The sequence below is a fragment of the Corvus brachyrhynchos genome, unplaced genomic scaffold, assembly GCF_000691975.1.
Source record: "Corvus brachyrhynchos isolate BGI_N302 unplaced genomic scaffold, ASM69197v1 scaffold203, whole genome shotgun sequence".
Lineage (NCBI taxonomy): Eukaryota > Metazoa > Chordata > Aves > Passeriformes > Corvidae > Corvus > Corvus brachyrhynchos.
In genome coordinates, this window is record NW_008237408.1 from 991110 (window position 1) to 1000834 (window position 9725).

Here is a 9725-nt window from a genome sequence, read left to right on the forward strand (position 1 = left end):
TCAGGTGAAAGAGTGATCCCCCCTCCTCCCTGCCCCCGTTGTAGGAGCAGCCAGCTCCCAGACAGGAAGACACAATTTTTGGAAAGGATTTTGATGTAAATGAGCAAAAACCAGCAGGAGCCTCAGGTATCTTTTGTCAGAAGTATCTTGGCTTGTGGGTTATCCCTGGGGCTCTGCAGGCAAAGATCTTTGCCATGTGTTAAACAGAATTAACGGAGTCCTACAAACCAGTTAAGAGGGGGTTTGCACTCTATTATTGTGGGGAAGTAGCCCATGGATGGAAATGGTGGAATTTCTATTGCTCTGGGTATTCAAATTAAAATTGGATGAGTCTTTTCCATTGCTTACACCCAGGGCTTCCAGCTTGAGAGATACAAAGGGATGGAGTCAACCCTGCAACAGGTTTTGATGTTTCACCCAGAAGTTTGCAGGTGCCATCCTACACCTTCTCTAATTCCAGCTTCACAATCTGCCCTTTTTTTAGTGCACCAAAGCTTCTGAAAGGATTTTGTCTCGCTGAAAGGAATTCTCCTACAATGGATGTGCTCAAGTCTTAGCCCACAACAAATCCATGAGGAAATCCAAGAACTCCCCTGAGCTCTGGCTTTTCCCAAATCCTTCTCAAGACATCCTTTAGACTGTTGCTGCTGCAGTGCGCTACAGCCGTGAGGATCCAAAGATTTTGCCTTTCCTTCCACTGGATCAAGTTCTTGTCTTCCTCATAGACCAAATTCTCCTCACCTGGAGGAAGCTCAGGGGAGAATGTGAGTGTCTGCAAAGGTAAGACAGAGCACAACTTCACTGTCACAATTTACTTATTAAAAACTGGACTACAACAGTCTTGGGCACAGCTGAGCAAACAGAAGTGAGTTAAACTCTTGTGGTTTGATAATTTCAATATTCATCCAACACTTAGAAACTGTGCAGGTCACTTGCAGAATTATTCAAAATCTTAATCACCTTGGTGAGGCAGGACTCAATTTCCAAACTTTTCCATGCCAGCACAGGAAGATGTTCCACAAAACAAGCGAGTCAGAGGAGGGGTGATGTTTGCACAGAGTAATTGCTGTGCTCTCCCAGTTTCAGGAAAAATACATGATCAGACATATCCACACTGACACCAGAGCATTTCAGTCCTGTGCCTGAAAGGAAAGAAGATTTCACCTGGGAGAATGAGCAGCAGGAGCGCAAAAGAACAGGAGCACAACCACGATAAACAAGAAATGCAAGGAAAATACAAACATGTTCTATCAACTGCTTTAATTCCAGAGTCGTGGTCTCCCAAGAGCTGTAGCTTCACCCTGGTTTCATAGACAGTGGTTTGGGTTGGAAGAGACCTTAAAATTATCCCTTTCCACCTCCTCTGCCATGAAGACTATCCCAGGTTGCTTCAAGTCCTGTCCAACCTGGCTTTGGACACTTCCAGGGATCCAGGGGCAGCCACAGCTTCTCTGGGCACCCTGGGCCAGGGCCTCACCACCCTCACAGGGAAGGATTTCTTCCCAATATCTACCACCTGTAGTAATCACAAATTCTGGGAGCACAGTTTGAGCACAGATGGAGTGACTGCCTTTGTAGCTTATTTTTTTCTTTACGAGGTCTCCACAGCCAAACCAAAAAGAACGAAAAGTAGGAATCCTCCACTGGCCACAACAACAGCACTGAGCTTTTTTATAACACCATATTCACAAATACAACATGTTCTGATGCTTAAAAAGAAGCAGCTCCGTGCTGTATCTTCTGTCTTCAGGCCCAGTGACATGGGGAACATCACAGCCCAATCCTGCACCGAGTGTCCTGTGAAAATTGAGCTCCTTTGGGAGCTTCCTGTAGGCTCCAGGTCAGAAGATTTTGTCTTTGACTTGCTCTGTAATGGCTCTTTCAACCTCTGAGGCTCCCACATTTTCATCTTATAGATATATCTTTAATAAAAGCAGGAGACAGGAAAGATGGAAACAACACATCTCAGTGGAATACAATTCAAATAAAGTTGATAATAATGAATAATATATTTGGTATTTATACTGCTGCTACAAGCCAAGCCTGTGATTGTGGGCAGTGCTGAGATAAATAGATGAAAGGAGCAGAGGACAGCAGTGAGGCTATTAGGATTTTAAATTTGCCATGAGGCACAATCAGGTATCTAAATAATAAATATCACTTTGGTTTCTTCTAGCCTGAACCAGACAAGACATTAACCCTGAAAAGTCAAATTCTGAGATGGAAAAGTGAACTCAAACTTGATTACAGATGGAGCAGAGCTCCATCAGCAGAGCTGCTGCCATCCCTTGTGAACAAGGAGCTTTTTGCTTTTCATGCAATGGCAAATTTATTTACCATTTATTTACCATAAGAAATAAACATTTATTCTGCCTTTCATTTTTGAATGATGAATCTACAGACTCCATTTCTGAATCCTGGATTTTAAGGTGTAATATGGTTTTCTTGGTGAACTTCTCTGTTGAAAAAGAATATGACAGTCATGTCAGCGTTGAAAATTTGGAGGTAGAGCTGCAGAGGAGCAGGTAAGTGAAATTCAGTGCATCTGTTTGGTTCTCGTTGCCAAGGTTTTATCGTTGCAGCAGCATCTGCCATCACCTTTCCAAATGATTTTTTGAAGTGAAATTGCTACATTCATTTTATTTCATGACTTAGCAATTGCATGGAGGGCAAATTACAGTTTCTAGGGTCATATCAAGGTTTTGTCTGCACATCCAGGAGGATCCTAGGACAATGATCTCATGATTGCAGACACATCTTGTCCCAACTGTTCCAGTTAACAAAAATTACAGATTTTCTACAAAATCCTTGTCTTCAATTGCTACAAAAAACACACAAAACACTAATTCCCACAGTTCATGACATTAACTTTGATTGATGCAGAATTTTGCACTTTGGCTGACCTTTCCTTCCTTCCTCACAGGTGAACTGGGGGAAAAAAAAGGGGAGAGGTGGAGCAATTGGCCAATCCTATCAAGGCACAGATCAAGGGCATGGTGAACACTGAGATTCTTCACAGTCATTAAAATTCCTATATCCTGTTCTTATAAGGAGAAAAAAAAAAGACCAGACAAAGGCACAACAGGAATCTATTCTCTTGACAGCGATTTAATAACGAAAGAAAACGTTCTGAGCCACTCTCATTACTGCTTGGACACTTTAATCTTGTGGACTTAGTTCCTGTTCATGGAAACCTTCAGATCCCTTTACAAGCTACAGAAAGGGAAGGGAATATTTGTAGTTTAATTATACATTTAAACACTTTGGAGAACCAGAGCCACTTTGGGAGAGTGTTGTGGTGTCCAGCTGAAGGGTTGTACAAGGAATACAAGGCCACGTCTGAACATCAGAAGAGTCACCAAATTCAGCCCAGGGCTGGAGCCCCTCTGCTCTGGAGCCAGGCTGGGAGAGCTGGGGGTGCTCACCTGGAGAAGAGAAGGCTCCAAGAGACCTCAGAGCCCCTTCCAGGGCCTAAAGGGGCTCCAGGAGAGCTGAGAGGGACTTGGGACAAGGGATGGAGGGACAGGACACAGGGAATGGCTTCCCACTGCCAGAGGGCAGGGATGGATGGGATATTGGGAAGGAAGGGTGGGACTGGATGATCTTTAAGGTCCCTTCCCGCCCAAAATCATTCCAAGATTCCAGGATTCCATGAACATGCTGATAGTTTGTCACAGGACATTCTTCTGTATTTTTAGGGAAGGCCAAGTCTGAGAAGCCAAGAACTTTCCTACATTACATTTTTTTCTCTATTGCCATTAACAGCTCCTGAAAAATGCCAGGCAGATTTTCCATTGTTGCCTTTAACGATCAAGAGTTTATGCACAAATACGTAAAATGAGCTCCACATCACCCAGCCAAACCCTCCCCACACCTTTCCACCCTTAAATAACAACATCCCAACCACCACCCTGCTCTGGGCTTATGGAATTAACTTGGGAAATCACCAGCTGACCACAGGAACAGGAGGTAACAGAGCAAGAAATTAATTTTCCCTTTCTCCACTCTCTTCCATCAGCTATTTAGAAGCCTTCTGGATGACCTTTGGAATCCAAGACAATTTAAGGAGAACTGGAAATCCTATATGGAAGAATCCGTCAAAAGACTAATTCTGATGCAAGAAGCGCTACTGTTCCTCAATAAAACACGGATTTGCTGCTAAGGAGATGTGAAACAACTTCACAGCCAAATATTTTACATAACTCAGAGCAGAAACAAAGTCTATGTGGCACATTTTAATATTGAATTGTTAATTATTAAGAATTGTGATTTGTGCACAAGAGAAAATGCTTCAGAAAGATGAGAATTGACAAGATTATAAATTGGTTTAACTCACCAAATCTAAGCCTGCTAACTAATATCATATAATAACCAGACATGTTTTATTTTCCCTTACATTCCAGTCACTGACAATAAACAAAGAAAACAACTCCAAGCAAACCCAAATGACCTGCTCAGATGTGAACAGCCTGAACCACAAGCCTATAAACCACCCTGTTTTTAAGAAAATCATCGTTAGCTGCGTATTTTATATGGTAATTGTACATCCCCAGTTTATGAATAACAACAGCAGAGTTCTTCCCTTCTGATTTCAGTGCCACTTGAGCTATGCAGATTTCTAAAAGCTTATGAATATACAGAGCAACAGAATTGTTCTGAACATCTGTAAGCAAAATATGAAAAGATGTTTGGTACTGAATGAACATCCTGGGTTGTCTAATGCTGGCCAAAAATGGTGTATTTATGTATTAGGGGAACGCACTGAAAATAGCTCCAAATCCTGCACACCCTCCAGAAGGCCTTTTCAGATTGTCCTCTGTATGGCTGTCACCAGAAAATGGAAAAAGAATTTTCCATTCCATTCTATTCAATTTTAATTTCCCGTCCCTTCCCTTCCCATTTTTATTTCTATTCACTTCCATTCTATTCCATTCTGTTCTGTTCCACCTTAAACCATCCCTTTTCCCACTTTTCACAATTTTCAGCAAGTTTCTGCCTTTTTGGATGCCTTGCAGCACCTCTGCACGGTGCCTCAAGTGTCCATTATTTGCTCATGTCGCTTTTCACACCCCTTCCATGAAGCCCATGTGAGAGTTTGTCACTAAAAACAAGCCCCAATGTCAGCATTTGGCATAAAAAGTGTTAACAAGAAAATAAACCAGAGGAAAACTTCCAAGTGAGTCCAGGAAAGCCAGGATTTACTCCACCAGCACCATTAGTTGGCTGCCAGGGGTTCTGTGTTTCAGATCACAGAAAGAAACTGTGCTGGGTTTTTGTACTGTGGAATCAAAAATAAATGCAAGGGTTCAGCCTGGAAATGACAGGATGCTGTGCACTAAATCGTGGGAAAAATTAACAGATTATTAATGAGGACAGAATATTTGTTCATACATTGATTCATTAATTATTAGGACATAGCAATGGGATGGGCATCCATAGATTTCAGTGCAGTTTAGGATGTAAAGCCAACCCCAAATCTCCTCAGTCACTGCAGTCACTCATTCAACTCTTCGTTGTCATTCATAATTCAGGATTCCATTCCCAATCCTTAAGAACCAAAGAGGAAAGACTCACCTGAGCACACCTCTTTGTAGGTAGGATTTGGGGTATGTCCCCCTGCATAACCCACTTGAGTGGAGTAGACTCCCTTCTGCCTCCAGAACTTCCTCTCGGCTCCCCAGAAACAGCCCATACCTGAAGGGGGCACAAAATACACATTGTGAGGTCAAAATCTGCCAATACTCAATCACTCATTTGCATATTAATTGCTGCAGGGCATAGTGGAAGGAACATCTATAGGCAGCACCTGCTGGTCAAGTGTTTTCCAAGTTTATTTATAGGGTAACTATAAAGAGAAATCCATTCTGATCAGAGCACGACTCAAACACAGCTTGATTTATGCTTCTGAATATCAATTTATCCCAGAGGACAAACCTTGGAAGGGTTCAAAGACCCAAACAAGGGGAATTCTCATGCACACACCAAAAAAAAAGTTCCTTACAAGGCAACTGTGCTGTGTGTGCAGCACCATTTTTACCTGAGCTGATTAGGAAGCTGTCAAAACACAATAATTTGTATTAATGGCAAACAGTTATTTAATTTTCTGCTTTCAGGCAGAGGTGGCAGCAATAATGGATTATATTTTATGTTATATAAAGGGAAAAATGCTTCCGTTTAACAGTTTATGCGCAGAGACATTTGATGTTCAGACAAGATTTTTGTAGCCATTCGCCCCCACTGCCAATTATCAAAGGACATCAGACTGTTTAAGGGTGTAAATTAAAACTCTCCTGGTTAACAGAATTAAGGAACAAACACCACCAACACTGACAGTTGTCTGATGGCTTAGTTAAATAAATGTTTAAGAGACTATTTATTTGATTATTTATTTAGAGTGTCATGGAGACTCCAGTATTTTCAAGCTGGAGCAATGAATTTTCCTTTTCAATAATAACATCCTGTTATTATTCCCTTTCTAAAACAGCTGAAATAAAGGCAGTAAAAATAAACTAAATATTAAATACACTGAGAAATCAGTGATCCATGAGGAGTAACACTGCATCTCCTGGTAACACTGCAGATATGACAGGTTAAAAAGTCACAGAAATGATCCTTCAAAGTACAACCAGAAGAAAGGAGCAGCCCCTCCTCCAACCTTGATGGTTCACAATGTTCTTTCTTTGAACCTTCAGAGATTAACTTCTAATTTAAGTTTCAGTGCACCAAAAAGTACAGAACTGGGATTTCTACATCTAATTCAGGTGCTCCAGCAAGCCGCAGGAATTAAGAGCCAAGGGCTACTCTTGGAGATCCTGGAAAGAGGCAGGAACCTCCTGAGGACAATTCCTGAGGACAATTCCCGCAGAAGATATAAACTGATGATGAAACTGCAGTTAAAGTCCCTTGATTACAGAGATAACAGAGCTGTTAGGCTTGGGCTCCTCAGCTAAATCAGGCTGGTGGCTCCAAGCCCCAGTGTCCAACCTGGACACTTCCAGGGATCCAGGGGCAGCCACAGCTTCTCTGGGCACCCTGGGGCAGGGCCTTGTCCCAAGTCCCTCTCCAGCTCTCCTGGAGCCCCTTTAGGCACTGGAAGGGGCTCTGAGGTCTCCCTGGATCCTTCTCTTCTCCAGGTGAACTCCCCCAGCTCTCCCAGCCTGGCTCCAGAGCAGAGGGGCCATTGGAACTCCCATGGAATTGGGCACACCAAGGCTGAATTAAACTGCCTCCAAGGGTGATTTAACTTGTTTTGGGGATTCTTTCTTAGATCCCCAGTCTGGATCTGCAAGAGACTCATGGAAAATAAACTTCTGCCCAACCCTAGTACTTCAGTGCTATGCATCCTTAATATTCCACAGGAAGTTTGAGCTCCAGCTGTTTAAAATTCCAGCTGTGCCCACAGCTGAGGCTGAGGCTCTCACAAGAAGGACTCTGGAGCCAATTTATCAAACAACCACTGGCTGGACAAACACACTGAGGAGTGGCCAAAGAGCAACTTCATCCATGCCAAGGAATAGGACAGACCCACATTTTTTTCCCGCATCACATTCCTAGACCTGAGTGTGAATGAGCAGCCGAAGATTAAGGATACAACCCAAACTCAGGTTTGAGTTCAGATACAGGCCCAACTTCTAATACAAAGTAGAAATGCTCATTCTTAGTGTTTTACTTCAAGGATTTTAATGCTCAATAAATCCTTAATGGTGCTGTTGAAATCCCTGATCATCAGGGCAGTGGTCACTGACCTGATCAATAACTATTATTTGGGATTCTCTCATTGATAATCCTCTCTGACCTCTCTTTCCAGGACAGTGGTGGAGTCCCCATCCGTGGAGGGATTTAAAATCCCTGAGGATGTGGCACTTGGGGACATTGGTCAGTGGTGGCCTTGGCAGTGCGGAGGGATGGCTGCACTTGATCTTGGAAGGCTTTTCCAAAATAAACTATTCAGTGACTCTGTAGATTTGACCAGTGACCTGTGAACCCATCATGGATTCTTCCATTTTTCCCTCTTTCAGCTGATGCCTGAGCTCACTGTGCCGCCCTTTCCCAGAGAGAGAGGGATTTTATTCTCCTGGAGAACTGCTCTCATCATTTCTCAAGTGCGCTGCCACCTCACACAAACAATAAATCCTCTCATCCCCGAGAACAGATGAAATTGAAATCTTTGTCATAATAAAACAACCTGCTGGTAAAGAGACATCATTTACAACAATCCAGCACTAAATTGCTTTCCCCAGCATTAATCCATTCAGCTGATGTTTGGTATTCTGCTAAAGTGGTGCCACGTTCAACAGAGAAATTGTCATAAGGAGAGAAATATTAACAATAAAATCCCACATAATATTCCAGAATTAGACACGTGAGCGCATGGAGTGCCTGTTTTCCAGAGCACTGGCTGCCTCAAGCCATGGTTAACGTGGACAATTACTACCAAAACAGGGAAATAATTTCAGTTCAAGATTTCACATGGTCTTGAAGTACAAAAAAAAAAGTTTACTTCCCTTAATTATTACTACTTCAGTAAGGAAACGGAAGAAATAAATAATTTAAATAATAAATTTAAATAAATAAAAACTCAGAGGGGGAAACAAAATAGTGAAAAAAAAGGAGGAAAAGAACCATAAAAGCAAAATAAGCCACCCATATTATAATTTAAAACTGGAAAACATGAATGTGATTTTAAACTATTCATGAAGTGATTTGCATAATCCCCAGTACTGGGGAAGTGAGTGCAGCTTTGGAGTTACAGAGGGAGCTTCTGGAGGCATTCCTAAGAGGAAGAAAAAAAGGAAATACAGGGAAGGAAACACATTCACATTCCCAGAAAAAAAGTCTTATTTGAGCATAATGGGTATTGCAGAGTGTTTAAGCACTGAAGATATTTGTCACTTTTTAATTGCTAATTTGCAAAACAAAAACTATTCTTTTAGTGATGGGTTTTGACTGGCTCTTATTTGGAATTTCAAAAGGTATTTTCAGATTTTTTTTTTCTGGCTTTGAAATTCGAACCCAAACAGATTCAAACAGGAATCTTGAAATGTTCAAGCATCCCTATGAAAAATATTAATCAAACACTAGGGGAATAAATTATAGAATCTATACTCCTTTCCAGCATCCACATCCATTTTCTCCAGCTATTCTCTTTATGGATCCATACTCCTATAGATCCTCTGAACAAGGCTTTTTGTCACCAAGGGCCCTGTGTTTCCATAGGCAACCCAGTAATTTGCATATTCCTAATAAATAGCATAAGCTGAAATATTCTTCTAAAATAATGAAAGCAAAGTGCTACTTTGATAAGAGAGATAAGCACCATGTTTTTAGAGACAAAAATTTTTGAAATATTCTAAGACAAATAGAGCAGAATTGAACCCCAGATGTTTGCAAGGATGAGCAGCTTTATGGATTAACCACATTGACCAGGTCTCCATTGGCTGCACAGGAGCTCCAGCATCCAGGGATTCATTTATTTGCCTAAATGGAGACATTCGGGATCATTTGAGATACCTGAGGATATCCAGGACATCTGTGTGCACAAGGCTGACATAAATGACACAGAATTCGGGAGAGACACGTGAAAGGGCAGGGAAAATGCTCCTGGACATGGAAATAGAACTCATGGAATCATGGAATGGTTTGGGGGTGAAGGGACCTTAAAGCCCATCCAGCCCCACCCCCTGACACAGGCAGGGGCACCTTCCACTCTACCCGGGTGCTCCACG

At 42.0% G+C, this 9725-nt stretch overlaps 1 protein-coding gene across 2 annotated transcripts in view; it reads right to left on the reverse strand.

Moving 5' to 3' along the window:
* Positions 1-9725, reverse strand: part of MSRA (methionine sulfoxide reductase A) — a 238429-nt gene that overhangs the window by 120577 nt on the left and 108127 nt on the right. For both annotated transcript variants that reach the window (XM_017730846.1, XM_008631033.2), the window contains exon 3: positions 5575-5694. In XM_017730846.1, coding sequence (XP_017586335.1) covers positions 5575-5694 — 120 coding nt within the window. The remainder of the gene's footprint in view (positions 1-5574; positions 5695-9725) is intronic.